Source organism: Barbus barbus, assembly GCF_936440315.1.
Source record: "Barbus barbus genome assembly, chromosome: 41".
Lineage (NCBI taxonomy): Eukaryota > Metazoa > Chordata > Actinopteri > Cypriniformes > Cyprinidae > Barbus > Barbus barbus.
The window spans coordinates 23,783,134-23,805,807 of NC_136719.1; the positions used below are offsets into that span (position 1 = coordinate 23,783,134).

Below are 22,674 nucleotides of genomic sequence, written 5' to 3' on the forward strand. Positions count from 1 at the left end.
ATAATAAAACGAAGTAAAATAAAACATCTCTCCACAATAATTAAAATAACAATTAACCAATAAAAAAACAATTAAAATTAACCATAAAAAATAAAGAATCTGTAAACTGTGACCCTATAGAGGATAAGCAGTGTGCAGGATGGATGGGGAGATGGACATGAAATAATAATAAAAATAGTGCTTAATAAAGCCTAAACATCCTGCTAAACATCCCTTTTTGTTTTCCACAAGAAAGAAAATCAAGACATGACGGTAAATGATGACAGGCTTTTAATTTTTGGGTGAGCCACCCCTGCAACGGCGGACAAACTGCAATGGATGTTCACTACAAAGGGATTAGTCGCAAGCATGTAAATCCTAGTGTTACGCAAGGGGAATCAGACTTAAAAAGAGATTGGTTTCTTCCTCTTTTATTCGTCCTCTTCATTTACTGAATGAAATCCTCAAAAGAAACACGAGGAGTCTGTTTTGAATTGTGTGAAATGCAGATGTCCTCTGCTGAACCGCCACGGAGGACTCGACTCTATCACCCAGAAAACACACACGTGCTCAAGGCCACAGAGACAGTCGGCGATTCAGCAGACGCATGTGGAAGCCATTCAACTGGCTGTCTGAACCAGAATGCCTCTTTCACACCAGCCATCTGTGAGTTTACCACTGACATCCATTATAGGAGAAGGAAAATGATATGCGCCTCCAGAAAACATTTGAGAAATGAGCTGTTTGCTGTAGCACCGGGTCAAAGAAGCACAGGATCCGGCTCGCCAAGACTTAATCAAACCAAACACCAGCACTGGGGAAGATCCAGAAAACATCAGTCGCATTCTGCAGATAAGACTTTCTACAGACAGTCCAATCGCCTTCCCAATGAAATATTATGACATGCTTGGGATAGCAGGTGCAAATTCAGACAAACGAACACCTACTGTTCCAGATGTGAATGGAAATTCATTGAGCGTATTCAGCGCACACATTCTTGAAGTCACTAATAAATTGGCAAATCCATCCGAAAACTTCTTGGGAGTCTTGATCCAAAGGTTCTCCGAATTTTAACTGTGGAAGAAAAAGAAACCAAATGAGCAATGATATTCACACAGTGCTTTGCACAGCAAAAAAACTGCTTCATCTTGTAGTTGTTCATTTCTAATTGAAAGACAAAATATGATTTTTTTCTATATATTGTGTATGGTGTAGTATTATTTTTTTATATTATAAAATATTTAAATTCCAAATACTTAATAAATATATATTTTTTTAAATGCATTATAACAAAAAAAATCTAATTTCAAATAAGATTGTTAAAAACCCTGCTTTTGTCAAGTTTATACATTTATCAATACAATAAAACTAACGCTGTGATCCACAGTACAATCACCTCCACACCTGCAGACTCCAGAAATGCCAGTTTATAACCTTAATGCTGATAAACTAAGAGAAATAGACTGTATAATGGCCAAAAAACTGAGAGTTATTTCCAATCACTCTCAGTTTCTCTCGTCATCCTGGCTCTATTCTCCCCATTATTTCTGGCTCAACAGCCCCAAGTTGCTGTTTGCTGTATTTTTGCCCAAGGCTGAAAGTTTGGGCTGTAATTGTGAAACTAAAGCGATTCTCATCCCTGGCAGAAGACTCGCTCCTCATCCTGTCAAGCTCACAATAGGCTGAATGTTCACAATGAACCACTCGCAGTCTTAATGGATGGTCTTGAAGAAAATTGGGACAGCAGGGAACAGAGATGGGTAGAGTACCCAAAAACTGTACTCAAGTAAAAGTAAAAGTACTTCTAGAAATATTTACTCAAGTAAAAGTAATAGTCTGAATAGTTACTTGAGTAAGAGTAAAAAAGTATTGGATAAAAAAACTACTCAAGTAGTTAGTTACTAGTTACTTTGGATCATATAGACCATTTCAACGGATATTCGGCGGTATAAGGAAGTGACGTCTTTGGTCCACGGACGTTTCCGGTTAGTGTTCAAAACAATGGCGGCAGGCGCTTGATACACAGTGGGATTGCGATTAATTTATTTAATCCTGCTGTTTAAAATGTAGAAATTAAAATTAGATCCTTGTAGTTCGGTGGTTGGGTGCTCCCGCTGGGCTTGAACTAACATTAATTTATAAATAATCGGAAATTAAAGGGTTAGATGCCCGAGAAACGCGCCTGGATTGCAGCAGTGAAGAAGCAGAATAGACACTAGCAACTCTATAATATACAGCGCACATTTCCATTGAGGTAAGGACAAGCTCTTGTTTTTTCCATCTAATTGTTTGTATTTATTTACGTTAACTCTTCAAGTATGATGCAGCATTGTGTTTTCGTCATTGTTTACATATGCGCCTAGCGTTTTGATTCTTTTTAAGTGAAAAAGGCCAAGCTTTTATTTCTGTTTTATTGCAAGCGTTATGTAGGCTATAAAAAATAAATATGAGTTCTCATTAGTTGTCTAGCTATCTTGTAAGCACATAAATGCAGTGAGTAACACATTATAGAAATGTATTCTCTAAACTTGAATGTTGAATAGTGAAACGGTTAACTGCAGTAGTTTACAAAAGCTAACGGTAAACATTTGTCATCACTTATGCTTGTCTAATGTTAATTCCAACATGTACTGATGTATTAAACAATAATAGTATTATTTGTAAATGTTGTGCATTAAATAAAATAATTGTTTTTCTACTTTTGTCTTTAGGAAAGCCATCATCTGTAATGTAAGACAGCTAAGACAGTGAGTGCTACAGGGAGACAGGACAGTGCCAAACCACATGTGACCATATGAACACCCAGAAGTGTTTGAGAACTTGAGGATGAAATGCAATGTAGTACTCAAAGCTGCATATGGTCAGCCTGCTGCTTTTGATATTGATCACGTTAATAAATATGCTGGAAACAGTCTCTGTCTTTTGTTTATATGCAGTACTGGTCAAATGTCTGGACACATTACTATTTTTTTATGTTTTTAATACAGACAAAATCAGTAATATTGTCAAACGGTTTTCTGTTTTAATATTCGTTATATTTCTGTGATGCAAAGCTGGATTTTGATCAGCCATTACTCCAGTCTTAAGTGTCACATGATTCTTCAGAGATCATTCTAATGTGCTGATTTGATATTTGGTTAGTGTCAGTGTTGGAAACAATTGTGCTGCTTAATATTTTTTTTTTCTGGAACCTGTGATGCTTTATACAGGATTGATTAATTAAATCAAGACAGGAATTTTCAAAATTATAGAAGTCTTTTCTAACAGTGTCTTTTTAAAATCAATAAAAAAAAATATGAATAAATGTATTCATATTCTTAAAATAAAATAAATACTGACCCCAAACTTTTGAACAGTAGTGCATGTTGTTACAAAACATTTATATTACAAATAAATGCGGTTCTTTTATTCAAAGAATACTAAAATTATCTCAGTTTATAAACATGTTAAGGAGCACAACTTTTTCCAACACTGATAATAAATCAGTATATTAGAATGATTTCTGAAGATCATGTGACACTGAAGACTGGAGTAATGATGCTGAAAATACAGATTTGATCACAGAAATAAATTACATTTTAAAGCATATTAAAATAGAAAACCATTATTTTAATTTGTAATATTTCAAAATATTACTGTTTTTGTCTATATTTTTGGACCAATTAAATGCAGGCTTGATGAGCATTGGCGACTTATTTCAAAAACATTAATAGTGGCCACACTTTTTACCTGTATGTGTGTTTACAGTAAATGTGCATAAAAACATACATACCCACATATAAACTCGTGTGTGTGCATTTATTAATCTGCATGTAGGCTATACTTTATCTAAAAAAAAAAAACCTAATAAAGGTTTATGCAAAACACGGTAGTCAGCATTGAACTGCATTCATCTTATTTATGACCACATGATGGCTCAGATAGAGCATTCTCGCACTGTTCCACAGCAACTTGACCACACTAAGCACACATTATAAAACGATTGAAATCAGTAATAATGGGATGTGTAGTGCTTAGTTTATTAGCATTCATTTAGCATTGTAATAAACATGCATGTTCAGTAAAGCTGCAGTTAAACGATATGTATTATGAAAAGCGCTGTACAAATAAAAATGAACCCTAGACATACAGACTGACCCAGCAATGCAAGTGAAATGTCCACCAAAAACCTCCCCGGATATCTTAGCACACACCATGATAAGATCGTAAGTAACACTGTTTGTCTTGCTTCAGTTTAACCGAACATAAGACTGATGTCATCCATCGTACAAACAAATGATCCCAACTTCTGAGGAGTTAATTGTAAGCATCCAGACTGCGATACGCGTTTAACGCCATCTCTCGTGTACACGCACACAGCATCAATCAGAGCCGTCCGGAACACTACTTTTAATGTTCTCTGTCATATTTAAAGGGTAATTATTATTATTATTATTTTTAAATACCTAACTTGCGTTTTCGCTAGGCTTAAAAGGGATGCGCTTGCGCTAGTTATAGGTTTTTATAGATCTGAGATTTTAAAATGGCGCTACCGGAAATGCTTCAGGACCAGACATGCGCAGTAGCGCTCCAACGCCTTTGTTATTGTTTACGTCCGTGAAATGGTCTATAGGTACTGAATATAGACTTTTTATTTAGATATATAGATTACATTTATGTAATGTGTGTGTGTGTGTGTGCCGTTCAAAATATATATATATATATTTTTTTTTAATGTAATTTATTTCAGTGATGCAGATCAGAATTTTCATCAGCCTTTTTTGCCAGTCTGCAGTGTCACATGATCCTTCAGAAATCATTCCAATATGTTGATTTATTATCAGTGCTGCTCTCTTTAGCTTTTATTCTTACTTACTTACTTTACTTTTGTCATTTAGCAGACGCTTTTGTCCAAAGCGACTTACAAATAAGAAAAAGTAACTAAAACTAAAAAGTTACAACTCTATAAATACTATCTACCCACATATTTAAGAAAATAAAGAAATTAAATAAAATTAACACATGCATATAACAACAACATTTCAATAATAAACATATCAATGAAAAAATTAAATAAAAAGCTACTACTATCCCTTGCCGGTGTCCCTGCCCGGTGGAGTCGCACGGTAGAGTCGATGGTCTTTACACTCTTTGGTCTTCACACTAAGAGGGCTTCACACGACGACTGCCGCGACCGCTGCCGCGGTATAATAACCTTTATTATACCAAACCAACAAATGATCATTTCAATTCAGCTGGACCCACTTTCCTGTTTATCAACTACAAATGGCCAAGCAAGTGCACACACTGACAAGATACACGATACAGTACGAGACCAAACGCGATTTCAGCAACTCTCATCCTAGTAAACAAAATAAGCGTTTCCTAGCAACGGCAAATGCGCTAAACACTGAGACAAGTAAATACACTTACGAGCTGATTTTAAACTTCCGCTGATAGACTGCTTCTCTTAAAGACCACTTCATTACACTGCCTTCTGCTGGCGCTTGAACCCACTTTCCTGTTTATCAACTACAAATGGCCAAGCAAGTGCACACACTGACAAGATACACGATACAGTACGAGACCAAACGCGATTTCAGCAACTCTCATCCTAGTAAACAAAATAAGCGTTTCCTAGCAACGGCAAATGCGCTAAACACTGAGACAAGTAAATACACTTACAAGCTGATTTTAAACTTCCGCTGATAGACTGCTTCTCTTAAAGACCACTTCATTACACTGCCTTCTGCTGGCGCTATTCATCAAAGAATCCTGAACAAAATGTCACAGGTTCCAAAAAATATTAAACAGCAAAACTGTTTCCAACACTGGTAATAAATCAATATATTATAATGATTTCTGAAGGAGCATATGACTCCGAAAACTGGAGTAACAGCTGATGAAAATTCTGATTTGCATCACTGAATTAAATTATATTTTAAAGTAAATTAATGATGTATTATCCTATAACCTCTGATACTGAAACCTCTGAAAACGCCTCACATGACTGCTCTGAACATAACGAAACAAATGCATATTGACGGATCTTCTGTTCTGCAAAATGTAAACAAATGTAGCCTATATTTTTGCAAGCGTAAATATTGTAAAAATATGAATATTAATTGTGTCTAGAACAGGCCGCGCGCCGCTGCGCAGAGCTAACGCGGGTTCCGCGGGTGTTCATTTCATACTCTGTGACAGCTTATTTAATGTATAAATTATACATTGTATTTAATGTAAGGTACATGTACAACAAACTGGTAATGTCATAGTGGTATCGTGGCCTATACCTGTGGAACAGTAGACAGCACACGCGGTGTTCATCTAATAAAGATCTTCATATAGCTCTAGCAAACAAGCCTTTGCAGATTTGCTTTCAACTGACTGTAGATCCAAAGCCACGTCTTCATCGCTCTTGATGTTCTTAAACTCTCTGTTATCTGAGCGAGAACCGCTTCAGAGACTCAGCGCGTGCGGCAGGGAACTGAACGAATCATTCAAACTGATTCGCGAACCGATTCACTGGTTTGCCAACTGGTTTGATAAAGCCTTTAAACAGAATCGACTCAAAAGAATGAATCATTCGCGAATGGGCATCGTTCATTGCCCAGAGAAAAGTAGACGGCGCGTTTGGAATAAACCAAAGCACTTGTATTTTTTTAACTTGTATTTCATTAAGATACAGAAACGAGAGGAGAGTCGCCCACAGTAACGAAGTAAAAGTACAGTTTTTTCACTAAAAATATACTTGAGTAAGAGTAAAAGTACCCATTTTAAAATATACTCTAAAAGTATTAGTTACCCAAAAAATGTACTCAAGTAAATGTAACGAAGTAAATGTAACTCGTTACTACCCACCTCTGGCAGGGAAGTGAAGTGAAGTGACATTCAGCCAAGTATGGTGACCCATACTTGGAATTCGTGCTCTGCATTTAACCCATCCAACGTGCACACACACAGCAGTGAACACACACACACCGTGAACACACAGCCATTTTATGCTGCGGCGCCCGGGGAGCAGTTGGGGGTTCGGTGCCTTGCTCAAGGACACCTCAGTCGTGGTATTGAGGGTGGAGAGAGCGCTGGACATTCACTCCCCCCACCTACAATTCCTGCCGGCCGGAGACTTGAACCCGCAACCTTTGGATCACGAGTCCAACTCTCTAACCATTAGGCCACGACTTCCCCATAGGGAAGTACATTGTACTTCCCCATAAGTACATTGCATGTTACAAACAGAGGAAAAGGACTTTCCCTAAGAATTTGTTTTTTACTATTAAGAAAGCTGTGTATTTTTTTTTGGCTCCTGAATCAGTCCGGCTGGACTTTTATTGCAAAAAGCAGTTACACTGTTTTGTATTATCTCAGAATTTTGTTTAGAAACAGCACATACACTGTTGTTCAGAGGTTTGAGGTCTTAAGCTTATCAAAGTTGTATTTGATCTAAAAAAACAAAAAAAAATTACATAATTACAGTAATATTGTGAAATATTTTTACAATTTAAAATAACTGTTTTCTACTTGAATATAGTTTAAAATGTAATTAATTCCTGCGATCAAAGCTAAATTTTCAGCATCATTACTCCTGTGTCACATGACTCTTCAGAAATCATTCCAATATACTGATTTACTGCACAAGAAACATTTCTGATTATAATCAATGTTGAAAACAGTTGTGCCGCTTCATATTTGTGTGAAAACCATCATAGATCTTATTTTTTCTTTGTCTTTGATGAATATAAAGTTTAAAAGGATAGCATTTACTTGAAATAGAAATTCTGAAATATTATACATTTCTTCGTCACTTTTGATGAATTTAATGCATCTTTGCTGAATAAGGAAATAAAAACAAAATCTTAAAAGAAGAAAAAATCCTACTGACCTCAAACTTTTAAACATTAGTGTATATCATAATGTAATGTAACATGAAAAAATATTATTAATTTCTGTCAAATGTACTGATTAACTTGGATTAAATTTACCCAGAAGGCCATAAAACAACAAAATTAGCAAAGCAAAATTTTTTCATAGAGCTGCAATGAATTTTTCTGGATATTGTTTCTATATGTTGTGTATTATTTTTTTGTATTACAAGTATATCAATCAAAGTATTTAATGAATTGAAAATAAAATCTATTTTATATTTAAAAGCTTTTTATTGCTGTTAATTATTTTACTTTTTATATATTTATTTAGTGTATTTTCAGTTTTTCCCTAAACCTTATAATTCAGTCATATTAAAAAAACTAAAACAAACGCAAACAAAACAAATACCTATTCAACAACTAGGGCTGCCCCCTAATAGTCGACTTACCGATAGTCGACCAGAAAAGGCTTGATCGACCAAAATTTTATTAGTCGCAGAAAAAAATTTATTAATTAAAAAATCCACAGGCGAAGTCATGCAGTCCATGATGGACAGTCACAGTGACGTGACATGTGGCCAAGTATGGTAACTCATACTCGGAATTCGTGCTCTGCATTTTACCCATCCAAAGTGCACACACACAGCAGTGAACACACACACACAGCAGTGAACACACACACACCGGAGGCAGTGGGCAGCCATTTATGCTGCGGCGCCCGGGGAGCAGTTGGGGGTTCGGTGCCTTGCTCAAGGGCACCTCAGTTGTGATATTGAGGGTGGAGAGAGCGCTGGACATTCACTCCCCCCACCTACAATCCCTGCTGGACCTGAGACTCGAACCCACGACTTTTGGGTTACAAGCCCGACCCTCTATCCATTAGGCCACGACTGCCCCTACAGATCATTAACGGTCGGTCTATGTGGTAAAATAGTACATCCAAACGCTCACCTATCATTCATCAGCTTATCATCTGAAATATGTAAGTATTAGCAACCTGCCACTCAATGTAATGTTAATCTAGAGAAATGTGTGCTGTTCCAGTATCTGTGCGATGAAACTGAACAGTAGCGCTCGCTGCAGGACAGATAGAGGCGCCGGTGCGCTCACTTGCTCTTAAAATACGCCGTAATTTCTGGTTAAACAGATAAGAGTAATACGTCTTTTGAGTCTGTAAAACTCTACGTTTATTTGTGTGCACTCACAATAACAACAAAACATTGCGCTTTTGTAAAATAATGAAAGCAAACAGGATGCGCTTTCTGCCGTCTCGGTCTGTGAACGTGAAACTCCAAAACTCTGTGTTTACTTTCCATACAAACATGATGTATCCTTAGAGAGAAATGAACCAATTCAAATGGAAAACAAATAGCCTATTATGTAATCTGTATGAAACATGCATGTAGGCACTTCCACTGTGGAGATGACGAGTCTGTATCGCCGACTTCATCTCTTAAACGAAAACAAAAAAGCACTAGTGTATCAATACATTATTAAAATGTTAATGCAGCCTCCATACTGTTTTTCCCTGACACATTCATAATCATTACTTCTGCGGTGCGCTGTGGCAAGCTTTATGCGTGTGCTTGAGCGCTTATAGGCTATGTAGGCAATTAAAGGCTCATTATAATGATTTAAATGTTTTATTAATAAATGTCAGATTAGTCCACTAATGCTTCAAATGAACGACTACTAGTCGACCAGAAAAATCTTTAGTCGAGGGCAGCCCCATCAACAAAAAACTAAATGAACAAATAAATCATTTTTAAAAGGCTTCATTTGTAGTTACTTTGCAAATTTTTGTGGCAAATCCCCGTCTATGCCACTGCAGACAATCTTTTGTGCTCATCACATATTTATTGTTATAAACAAACAACGAATATCATAAGTCAATCACAATCCAGCATCATTTCCCTCACAGTGAGAACCAAAACAACTGTAACCTTGATGAATGGGTGGGCTGAAATATATTCCCCTCTTCCACCTCAGTCCACCTGGCACAGATAAGCAGAGAAAGGCCAATCTCCAGATAGCCAGAGTTCCCGGCCCATCCGTCTCCCAAAGCAACACAACAGAAGATATTGAAATAATAACTCAGGGATTACCAATATGTCAGTGTAGAGATTCCTCATCTCCTCACACCTCTTCATCAGCTGTCTGAGATCGGCCTCATGCTTCTCGATGGTCGCCTAGAGCCGGAGATAAAGGAAAAGCAAGTGTTACGGCTGTGCTTTCTCCTTCTTTCCATTTCTGGAGAGGTAGCACTGGAATTCTTAGCGCTATTAGACTCAGAGGCTTTTGATCACCGGTATTTCTTTTTAACCAGACCACATCCAAAAGCTTTTATACAGTGAAAAGGTGCATCAAACAAGCAGCTCTCAAGGGTCTGTGCTTTATATGATATATATTAACTTCCTTTCTCTGTGGAGTTGTTCAAGAATAATGCAGGACATAGGATTTTTTAAAGAACAACCTGGCCGGTCTGTCAAGCTCCAAACTGAGTAAAAAGCAACATAAAAGCATCACAATGTGCCATGTGTGCTATTCTTCTGAAGTCATATAATAGCTTGGAGGACAAGACATTTGAAATATTTTCCACTGAGAGAAGTAGCTTTGTCTAATTTGAATCATTATTTTGTTCCAGTCTGATTGATTCTTGAGTTCACAGAAAAATGTTCCAGAGAAAAATCACATTAACATGCCATTAATACCAATTTTCTCTTTCAAATTCATAATAAATTCAAGTAAGTTGATTATGTGATATAATCAAGCAAAGATAATTGGTCTAATTTCAAATTACCTTCAAGTCTTTGAAGAATTTGGGGTGCTGATTGAAGTTTTTAATTTTACTGTATGTTTTCCTGTACTGGACGATCTTCTGAAATTCATTCTTCACTACTAAATGATGACACAAAGGGGAAAAAATCTGTGATTAAGGACATTTATAATACACACACTACACTCTATGAGCTCAATTGCAATGCCTTTATTATGCATCACTGCACAAGCAGCAACAGGTTTGAATGTAATGCCCAGCTGATTAAAAAGTAATACATTGAATGAAATGATTGACCATGCTTAAATGAAATAGGGAAAATTCTTTAATCAAATGTGCTCAGCCAAGCATCCGTTTCTGAAACACTGATGAATACAAACAAGTTTGGTGTAGCAGCATCACAAAATGCATCAGATGAAAGCGTCCACGTACCGTCCACCTCTGCTGTCAGACCTTTAACCGAAGCTGCGAGAAAACCACAGAAACACACAATCAGAAGGCATTCAATCAAATCAGCCCCAAAAACATCTCTCACATCTTCCCTTGCAATGAAATTTTGATTAGAGTACCTCCAGGAACAGTCTCGAATTCTGCAAGCTCCAGGAAAAAGGTGGCCAAACGTGGTTCTCGCAACATGATCTGCTCCACAAGGGCATGCAGCAAGGTGAACGTCCGATTGTTCCCGCGCAGCTGAGAAAGCTGGGAAAAATAATGAATGTGTTTGTGGAAGTTTCTCCATGCACCTGCGCTTAAGAACAGATGATACATGCACTCTGTTCCAAAACCTATGTAGACAGCATTTTAAGGCATTGGACACACTTATATTGATTCAGCCAAAATGCAGTGTCAATCCCAAAATTATATAGAAAAATATAATTATATATAAAAAAAATAATAATAATTAAGATGGCAGATATATTCCATTCAATACTGAAAAAAAGAATAGATAAATAAAACAACAGGCTAGGTTATAATAAAATGTTAGTTCATAAAAAAAAATATTCTATTTAATAAATAAATAAGATAAAATAACTGATTGTTAAAATATTTTCAAATCTGAGATCTGAAATAAATACATATATGCATAGATACTAATTAATAAATGTAATTAATTATTGATAATACAATGATTAGTTAATAAAATGATTGATAAAAATAATGTGGTGTAATAAAAATATTACATTATTTATATATTATTTATATTAAAATATTATTTTATAAGTGAAGCTAAACCTAAAAAAAAAATATGGTACTTTCGCTACATACAATTCATTTCAGCTATAGTTGACTGGCAACATTTCACATTTTTATTTAGTTTAACGTGATTAAATAACTCAAATTAAAACTGAAATAAAATGTATAAAACCATACAAACATGAAAATGACAACAACAACAACAAAAAAGACAAACTTCAACTAAAATGAAAATTAAAATCTTATATATCACATCAGAAAGGCATTCATTTTCAATAAAACAGAAGGAAATAATCAAAAAGTTGACAATAAAATATCGGTTAGGGTAAGTGTAGTGAGGGCTTTATTGTCCTAATAAGGTGGCATCCATTTAATAATTTGAATTAACATTATAATTTACACTCAATATGTTATTATTGCATCTTGTTTTATAATCCACTACAATACTGAGCTGCAGATAATTGCGACTATTTGCAATAAGTAGTATAAAAATTTTAACAGTGCAAACATAATCCACTGCTATTTACACTTAGTGCAAATAGCCGCTGCCAAAATAAAAACTAATAAATTAATTCAATTCAATATTACTAAAACTATTATGGTATGTCAATTCTATTAAAATAACACTCCAACATACTAACAACAATTTCTACTGAAATCAATTTTGTGTCAACAACAGTCAGAACGCTTACTTAAAAAGCAGCTGTCTATGTAGGCAGTGCTTGGAAACAATTAGGAGGAGGTTTGGGAACGATTGGTCCTATATCCCCAATCAAATATCCCATCTGACCGGAGGGTACCAGAGGTAAACAAATATTTATCTTGGACGTGCGTTAGTGAGAGTTTATGCACGCTCATGCAGGCATCTTTGAATACCAATACCTTGCCCAAGGCCAGAGAAAGAGCGAGGTTTGACAATTCACCACCCACCCACATATTACCATCAACTAAAAATAGAAGAAGATGATGTCCTTGTACCGAAGCGTACCTCTATTGTGCACATGTGAAAAACCGGTTAACATTTTTCCAGAAGGATCTCTTTGATATCTCGAAGGTTCTGCTCTCTGATTAACCACAATGCAAATCTTGTGAAGCGTGAGTGTTTTTAAAGATTTCTACAGTAGGCTAAAGAGTGATAATGATAAGAAATGCAAGTCTTGAACGCACAGAATAAATGTAGCGGCTAATTCAAAAAGCTTTCACACTTATCCAGCGGTAACGTGAATAACCCGAGCACTGAAAATTAATGAAGCGATACGTGCTAAACACAAACGTTCCTATCTCAATTGCATCTTTTTAAAGCAAGAAAATGTAAAACAAGTACTTGTGCTGCAAAAACCAGCGTGCATGCTTAAGTGTGACTGTTTCAACTGCTCTCCATATGAAGAGGCCTGCAGAGAACAAGAGCGCAGATCTATCAGGCTCTCTACATCTATTCTTTATGGTAATGCATGCAGATATGAAACAATTTCAGCTGCCGCTAATTTAAAACTCGCAGGCTAAATGCTGATCTTCAAATGGGTGGAAAAAAGGGCTATTCTCTGTGTTGTTTATTATTTCAAACCCCAACCCGTTGACCAGGAGGAATCAAATACTTTACTTTTACTTTTAGTCATTTAGCAGACGCTTTTATCCAAAGCGACTTACAAATAAGAAAAAGTAACTAAAACTAAAAGTTAACACTCTGTAAATACTATATACACACACATTTAAGAAAATACAGAAATTAAATAAAAATGACAAATGCATACAACAACATTTCAATAGTAAACATAAAAAGGGAAAAAAATAAAAAGCGATACTTATATCCTTTGCCAGTGTGCTAGCCCGGTGGAGTCGCACGGTAGACACAGTTTTAAAATATACACTTTTGTTTTCAAAGCAAAGGCATAGTTCACACAGGATCACTCGTATTTTGCGGTATCAGACTTAAATTTGCGTTTTCAAAAAAAATCAAAATATATGAATGTTTGATCATTTTACTGGATTTTTTTTAAATTTGGCGGCTTATCTTATTAAGACTTATTAAATAAATAAATACATACATTCATGAATAGAAACATCGCTATTAATTTTTTTTTTATTGCCTTTATTCAGCAAGGATGCATTAAATTGATCAAAGGATCCTGAAAAAATGCATCAGTTTCCAGAAAAAATACGAAGCAATGATAATAATCAGAAATGTTTCTAGAGCAGCAAATCAGCATATTAGAATAATTTCTGAAGGATCAAGTAATGTGTGAGTAATGATGCCAAAAATTCATCTTTCACATTTTACAATATACTCACACAGAATATAGTTATTTTAATTTGTCAAAATATTTTACAATATTACAGCTTTTACTGTATTTTTGATCAAATAAATGCAGTCTTGGTGAGCAGAAGAAAAAAATCTTCTCTGAATTTTTGAATGGTAATGCATGAAATATTGATTTCTTTTCTTTTTTTTGTGATGAGAAAAAGTACTGGGATGTACAAAACAGTCATTATACAAACATATTTGACCATAATATGCTACAATTTACCAATCTGAATCAAGTATTCCAGAAAACCATGTTATAAATTGTTTAATCATATTAATCTCAAATGTTGTGACATATTTGCTTTAAACAGTGACTTATATATTTAAGACTAAACATGCAAAGTTCTTCAAATTTCATACATAAACATTTGGGTCACACTTTCCTTTAAGGTACAATTCTCACTATTAACTAACTATGAACTATGACTTTTGCCTCTGTAAACTCCTCATTTGCTGCTTATTAATAATTAGTGAGGTAGTTGTTAAGTTTAGATATGGGTTTAGGTTAAGGTCTATTATTATGCCATGTAATGCATCATATTAGAGTGCAACAACAGTGCTCTGGAAGTGAAAAAGGAAATGAATTATGTTTCAAGACAGAATGACTATGATCTTTGCAGTTGTTAAGCAACGATATATACTTCTTTCAACTTACAGAAACAGCTGGAAATGTAATAAAAACCCTGAGCAGCAACCGCCCACTCCTATGAAGCACAGTGAATAATGTAATTGAGTCAGTCTCACTACAATCTCAAACAATTTATATATTTATTTGTATGTGAATATTTTTGAACGCATTAACAGTATATAGTATTTTGTCCTTAGGAAACAATATCAACAACAAAAATAAAAAAATAAAATGAACAATTATGTGAAAATATTATGAGAAAAGGAGTCACAATATGGGTCGCAATTTATCAGTAATACCTGTAAGATTTTATGATGTTTTTATAAGTTTCTTCTGCTCACCAAGGCTGCATTTATTTGATCAAAAATGCAATAAAAACAGTAATATTGTGAAATATCATTACTGCCAGACCTCTGTTGTGTGTGTCTTGTGTTTCCACGTGCTCTCTGTGTTTCCGTGCCCATATTTGGTTTGTTTCCTGTCCTTGTCTGATGTAATTATTAGTTAAGGCTTGTCCAGCCGTGTTCGTCTCATTATTTATGATTTACCTGTGTATTTATAGCCCTGTCTTCAGTGTAATGTCATCTGGTCGGCTCGTTACTCCCTGGTGTTCCTGTCTGTGTCTGCCTTGCCTTGTCCTGCCATGTCCTGATGTCGACATTAAAGAGTATTGTTTGAGTTTACATCCTCGTCTGCGTGTCCTTGATCCTCCCTGCTGTGTGCACCGTGACAGAAGACCAGACGAAACAGTAAGCGTCGTCCCTTCACCTCGTTTTGTTTTGTTCAGTTTTTTCTAGTGTTTTTTTTAGTTTCTTAGTTTTGTCCATCCACGGCTCATCCTAGCCTGTTGGCTCACCGCTGAGTCAAGCCCGCCGGATCGCAGCTGAGTCATGCTCACCGGATCGCCGCTGACTCATGCCCACCGACCCCGCCGTTCGCGGGGTGTCACGCCACCGTCCCTGGCTCACCGACCCCGCCGTTCGTGGGAGATCACGCCGCTGTCCGTGGGGGAAAGCCCACCCACTGTCCGCGGCCCCCTCTAGTTCGCTGTTTCGCGGGGAAGGCCAACCCGCCGTCCGTGTTCACTCGGCCCGTCGCCGGCCGTGGCTTCCTCCAGCCCACTGGTCCCTGCCGTTGAGTGGTCAAGCCAGCCGGCTGCCGCCGTATTGACCAGACTGTGACCAAGGTCTTTTTAACTTGTGCCTGTTTGTTTAGCCCCGGAGGGCTCCTGATACCCCCGAGCTGCCCCATGGAAATTTTTGGGGGGGTAGAAGGATTCCAGCTGGAGTGGCCGGGCCGAGGAACGAGGCCACGGCCACGAAGATCACCTGCCATGGCCTCCTGAGCTCCCTGCTCCACCTCGGCCTTCGGCTGTCTGTTCCGCGCTGGAGGCCCCGTCCGGTGTATGTATCTGTGTCTGTCCTGAGGGGCCTCCAGAGCGCCCACCCCCCCTCCCTGATGGAACTGTTTAGGCTCGGGACGAGCCTTTCGGGAGGGGGGCGTTATGTCAGACCTCTGTTGTGTGTCTTGTGTTTCCACGTGCTCCCTGTGTTTCCGTGCCCATATTTGGTTTGTTTCCTGTCCTTGTCTGATGTAATTATTAGTTAAGGCTTGTCCAGCCGTGTTAGTCTCATTATTTATGATTTACCTGTGTATTTATAGCCCTGTCTTCAGTGTAATGTCGTCTGGTCGGCTCGTTACTCCCTGGTGTTCCTGTCTGTGTCTGCCTTGCCTTGTCCTGCCATGTCTTGATGTCGACATTAAAGAGTATTGTTTGAGTTTACATCCTCGTCTGCGTGTCCTTGATCCTCCCTGCTGTGTGCACCGTGACAATTACAATTTAAAATAACAGTTTTCTATTTGAATATATTTTAAAATGTAATTTATTCCTGTGATGTAAAGCTGGATTTTCAGCATCATTACTCCAGTCTTCAGTGTCAGAAATCATTCTATTATGCTGATTTGCTGCTCAAGAACATTTATTACCATGTTTTTATGGATTAATTATTTTTTTTCAGGATTCTTTGATGAATAGAAATAGAAATAAAATTGAAATCTTTGCAACATTATAAATAAAATGCTGAATATAAAATCATTTTATAAATAAAACTATAAATGTTTTCACTGTCACTTTTGATCAATTTAATGCATCCTTTCTGAATAAATGTATTCATTTCAAGAAAAAATGGTTTTTGAATGGTAGCATATGTGAGAGAGGGTATTTCAAGAGTGTTCAAAGCTGTGCACATGACACAATATGACCAAAAACAGAGACTGCTACTTGCTGAAAACTAGAAAACCTACATTATTTTGGAAAAAAATCCCATTCCATATTATTAGTTTCCCCTAATACTAATACCAAGGCTGACCGGACAAAACAACCGGAGGAGAAAAGAAAGCTGGTGGAAAAAAAGAAAGAGAAATAAAAGCAGCAGATGTTTTTCTTGTATGCCAATAAGAAGTTTTATTAGCCCCGGCTCTCCTCGCCATCCCCCACAGGTCATTTGCTGGCAGTTGCGGGTCCTACCTTAGTTAAGGATGAGAGGCGAAATCCCTTGGCCCTGTCCTTGCCCGCGTTCTGGTTGAGGTAATTGCCCACGGCCAGAAGGTACTCCAGCACACTGACAAATGACTCACAAGCCCACAGCTGCTGGCACATGCGGATCTTCTGGATAATCAGCTGCAAGACAAACACAGAGGCCAGAACATGTCATCTCCAACTAATCGAAGCACAAACTTTTTCCTGCCTCTCACTTAACAGCCGTTGGCACTAGAGCGCAGCCGGATTTCTCAGTGGTCCTGTTGACACAGACCAAGCTTGTCAAGTGTATATCAGAGCCTACACAGGAAGTGCTTTTATTTATTATTTGAAGCTAGAAGGAAAGTTAAACCTGAGGACTGGTAGCTGTTGGGTTAAGGGGTTCTTTCTGAAGTAACAAGTACAAGGTACAATCAACGATTACCATCTGTCAACAAAGCACTTATTACAAGAGCGCTTGACAAGTACATGTGATAAATCAAAACTCTGGAACGGTATGGTGTATGACTGAGGTTAATATTACAGAAAACAATGCCAGTGAGCTACAGTGGATGATCTATTGGCACAACTTCAAGTCAACATGAAATCAAAATTGACCCTATTTACTTCCTTAATGCACGTTCCTAGTGTTCTTGTGCATGCTGCCTTTGTAATCGTTTATCAAAATATAATGGCTTGTTCGGCCTCTGAAACAATGTTCGGCTGTCAACTTGCTTAAAAAATAACAGCTAGTTAATGCAGTAAATTAATGCTGGTTAATTAAATAAAGGCTAAGGTGATTGAATGAATTAATGAAATATATGTGGCCAAAGGTGTCTCTTACATGTCATAATTTACAAACATTTTAGAGAAAAAAGCATGATTGAATGAATGAATAAATAAATCTATCTATCAATAAATAAATCAAATGATCATAGTTCTTTACAGGACGGCATTTAAAATAATTGAATGAATAAATGAATGAACGAACCTGTAAAAATTAAAGGGGTCATATAATCCCCATTTTCACAAGTTGATATTATTCTTTAGGATCTTAATGAAAAGTCTGTAACATAGTTTGGTTAAAAACTTTCATTGGTCGTGTCAAAAACAGCTCTTGTCAGAGCAAGCCATATTGTGTCATTCTCCTTTAAATGCAAATGAGCTCTGCTGACCCCGTCCCTCTCTTCCGAGCCGCTCTCTGAGGGACTTTACTTTAGCCACATTCATCGTGAAACTTGCTAATTAGCACATTATTAGGAAAGGCGATTTGCAAAGATTCATTTAAAAAACCTTGCACTCACTCCTTCTGGAGGTGAAGCTGGATCATGAATGATTTGTGCGAACATAGACGCATTTAGGCAGATCGAGGACGCATTCCCTTCAGAACCAAACGTAATCCTCTTCAGCCGCTCAGATGACGGAAGTAAATGACGACTGCTATGTTCTTTATTACATCCAACAACAAAACACCTCAATCGCTTAGAAGTCATTCTTGTCTACATCTGCTCCGGCGGTGAAACAATTGATGACAGCTCACTCAGGGCGGGTCTGAGGTAAGACACCAGTGCAGTCTGTGCTGAAACGCTACTGTCAATCAAACTATCGTTGGAGCGGCCTTCGTCCTTGTGAAGTCACACGACAGGCATCTGAGATCGGCTCGATTTGAGAAAGGGGTAAAGATTTTATTATTATTTTAAAAAAGTGTTTGCAGGTCAGAAAATAAATCGAACAAACAAATATATGCTCTGAGTGCTTCATAGGTAAAATAAAGTAAAATAAATAAATACATAAATAAATTAATGCTCCAAGCACTTCAAAGGTCACAATATAAAATAATTTAAAATACAGAAATGAATAAAAAAAAAAAAAAAAAAAAAAGTTTACCACTGATTTCATGCTAAAATGGTTTCACATGATATTACATCAATGTACAGACATGCAGTGCATTACCAAATGCATAATATTTGGCAGCTGTCTAGAAATAAAACAGATTTAGTCTGATATGTTGCACTTGTGAACACTAAACTCTGTGATACAGACTGAATGTGTAATATTCCCAGAACCACACTGGAATACTTCCAATCAACTTCACCAAATTAGATACACCATATTCATTTAGACTGTCTGATTTGCATTCCTATTAATACCACAAGAAACAAGTTTACGCTACTCTTGGGGAAAAGCCCTCGTGATTTAGCCAAGATAAACAGGTTAGTCTGAAAGGTATTGTGAGCTGCTAGCATTAATTGCTGAAGCTGTTTACAGTATTAGTTATTTTCCAATCTGTATAACAAGCTGAACCCATGAGTAAAGAGCAACAGCAAAGACAGTAACCAAAGGAAAAGCTTGATTGACGTCTATGATCTACGAGACAAACAGTCAGACCATATGCCCATCTGTTTCCATCGTAACCTTCACTCTTGCACACAGCCTAAATCCATTACCTTCGAGCCCTCTGCTTCATTTCTACCAGCTGATTCACACCCTTAGACACTAATTTGACCAAAGCTAGCTATGCTAATCAAGTCCCAGTGGGCAGAAACTTCAGCTAAGCTTCTTTCAAACACTCCAAATGAGTGATCTTCTTACATTTTTTACTAAAACTCTCTGTTTACTAAAAGCTCACAATGCCACAAGGCGTTAGCATTCCTCAGACAGCTCTGAGACAAAGCACAACATACGTAGAGAGCTCTTTGGCATTCCCCACTCTAAGCCAGACCAATTTTCCACCCTAGCACCCAGCCTGTCAGATGGTGTGTAAATCCGCCTTAATGTTACAGGTTTAAAAAGTCAACCATGTCAGACAATCCCATGGATTTAATGGCGGTGGTGGAACCAGAACCCGGGCTACTTGTTTGGGAACTAACAATGGAGGACATTTTCGTGGGGTTACAGTATAACATTTTCAGACACAAATAGCACTGATCTTAAAGGGTTTTATGGGATATTCCAATTTTGTGCATACGTTAAATTCACTGATTTCGATGAAAACAGCTAACGATGATCTTGGTGAATTATTCATTTATACACCCTCAATTCATTCAAAACCTGTATGACTCCTGTTCAACACAAAAGAAGATATTTTAAAGAATGTTGGTAACTAAACAGTTTGGGTTCCCCTTGACTTCCACTGCATAGACAAAAAAGTCAAACTGGACTATTCCTTTATCATTATGATCTTTTAAAGCAGGGGTCGGCAAGTAAGTTTGGCATCGGGCCAAAAAAATGTCACCACTAGATGGCGGGCCAGAACATAGTCAAAGGATAATCAATTAATTAAGATAAAAATTGATGAAAAATGCAACCAGAATTGCCTGTGACTGACTGTTACAGTGTATTTTGTAACTGGTAGTGAGCTGTTACTCTGTGTAAAATCCTGCGACAGTCATTAACAAAAAGCCACATTTGTGAGGCGGTGTCCGATCAGCAGTGGCAGCGCTAGGGCGGCGCTTGACGGGGCTATAGCCCCATCAGAAACTTGCTTAGCACAGCCCCCACAAGGATTTCCAAATTATTTTCCTGTTTTTTAACTCTCGGTGTCACTCTCATTAACATTGAAAAATAAACATTAAAAACCTAAAATAAAGTGCCTAATATGTGGCCTATAAACAATTGATATTATGGGAGAGGGGTCAAGCAACTCGAGCAAGCAATGCGCAAACTGTGCGCAAGAGGTATGCCGGTAAACGTCAGTCAATTCAATATAGAGAAAGTGAAAGTAAAAAAAAATAACTGACGGCTAACGCTGCATTAACGGCGCATATTCTCTCTGAAACAACGAGAGACGAATCTACTCTAACATATGCTGATAACGGTATATAATTGTCTTAAATTAATATTTCTCTTGTGGCTCGTATATAGTGAAAAACATGAGAAGAAACATATTTTGCGTAATTATTGCAGGGCAAATAATAGTATAATAGTAGTTATTAATAATAGTACTATAATAATAGGCCTAATAATACAAATAATGTAACAGGCCTACATTAATTGGAAATGCTAAATTCTCTTAATATTGCCAATATTTGATGCTTATCTCTGGCTATCATCGACACATGATATCATGCAAATCAGCACAGGGAGGTTATCACCCACAATGTGTGCCGTGTGGAAATAGTTTTATGAATTGTAAAAAAAAGACAAAAAAAAGAGAAGTAGTTTTTATTGAATTGAAAAAAAAGAGTCAACTTTCTCTCTTTTCTATATTCGTTCATAAATTATATTACTTTGTAAGTGTCATATTTGGCAGTTGGCATTAGTATATTACTAATAACAGTGGCAAATAAGAAGTTTAATACCACAGGAAAAAAGTTAAATATGCCTTTTTAGAAGCTGCTGTATATAAAAAACTGATAGCTAAAGTTTAGGCGATCATTACTTTCTCTCAATTTAATTAGTTTTTTTTAGCACCCCCTCTAAACTGTTAAGCCCCCCAACAAAAAAATCCTGCAGCCGCCACTGGCGATCAGAGTATGTGAGCAGAGTGGAGTCAACAATTTCCCCTCCGCGCTCCGAACATTCAATATCTGATATCAGAAACACCGCTCCGCGTCTAAAGTATTTCAGTATCTTTCAAAACATCACAGTTCTATGGAAGCCCGTTTCCACCACAGAATAAAAAATGAAAAAAGTTTATTGCAACTTTTTATCTCGCAATTCTGCTTTTTTTTCCTCGCAATTCTGACTTTTTTTTCTCGCAATTCTGACTTTTTTTTCTCCGAATTGTGAAATTTAAACTTGCAATTGCGAGTTATAAAGTCAGAATTGGGAGTTAAAGTCCAGTTTTGAGGGGAAAAAGACTGATATGTTTTAAGAATTGCGTTTATATCTCAGAATTATGACTTTTTAACGCGAGTTTATAACACACAATTCTGATTAAAAAAAAGTCAGCTGTCAGCTGAAAATATTCAGAAGGAACAAATAAATTCCTTGAGAAATATAACTTCCCGCTCATGTCCACTGCAGTCATCATAGCCTTCACATTCTTTCTGATTTGAGTGATCCTCTTCTATCTAGCTAGCTAAATATAGGCTTATTTAACATGTGAATTCCTGCTAATATGCAGTTATATAACAGGTCGCTGGCATGAATTGTACTCGGGATGGAGCTGTGATGGAGCGTTCTTGGAGCGAGTGAAAACCACGACTGCTCCTCGCTCCATTCAAATTCACACCGCTCCACTCGCGCTCCGCTCCACTCACATACTCTGATTGTGAGTAACTGTTACTGTCATGACAGATCTATTTCAGAACCAGCTGCTATCAAAACAATCTGGCTACGGGCGAGGGCCAGATATTATTGCTGGCAGGCCACTTTTGGCCGCCTGTTGCCGACCACTGCTTTAAAGTGAACATCAAATCAAAACAGATCTAATTGATTTGCTGCAAACACATTCATCGGTGCAGTTATTCTAAAGAATCAAAATAT

At 37.1% G+C, this 22,674-nt stretch overlaps 1 protein-coding gene across 3 annotated transcripts in view; it reads right to left on the bottom strand.

Moving 5' to 3' along the window:
* Nucleotides 1-248: 248 nt before the first annotated feature.
* Nucleotides 249-22,674, bottom strand: part of LOC306860647 (uncharacterized protein) — a 57,085-nt gene continuing 34,659 nt past the window's right edge. For all 3 annotated transcript variants that reach the window (XM_079402454.1, XM_079402455.1, XM_079402456.1), the window contains 6 exons: nucleotides 17,254-17,406; nucleotides 11,172-11,301; nucleotides 11,035-11,067; nucleotides 10,627-10,724; nucleotides 9,932-10,015; nucleotides 249-1,053 (listed from right to left, as the gene is read on the bottom strand). In XM_079402454.1, coding sequence (XP_079258580.1) covers nucleotides 949-1,053; nucleotides 9,932-10,015; nucleotides 10,627-10,724; nucleotides 11,035-11,067; nucleotides 11,172-11,301; nucleotides 17,254-17,406 — 603 coding nt within the window. In that variant the 3' untranslated portion in view covers nucleotides 249-948. The remainder of the gene's footprint in view (nucleotides 1,054-9,931; nucleotides 10,016-10,626; nucleotides 10,725-11,034; nucleotides 11,068-11,171; nucleotides 11,302-17,253; nucleotides 17,407-22,674) is intronic.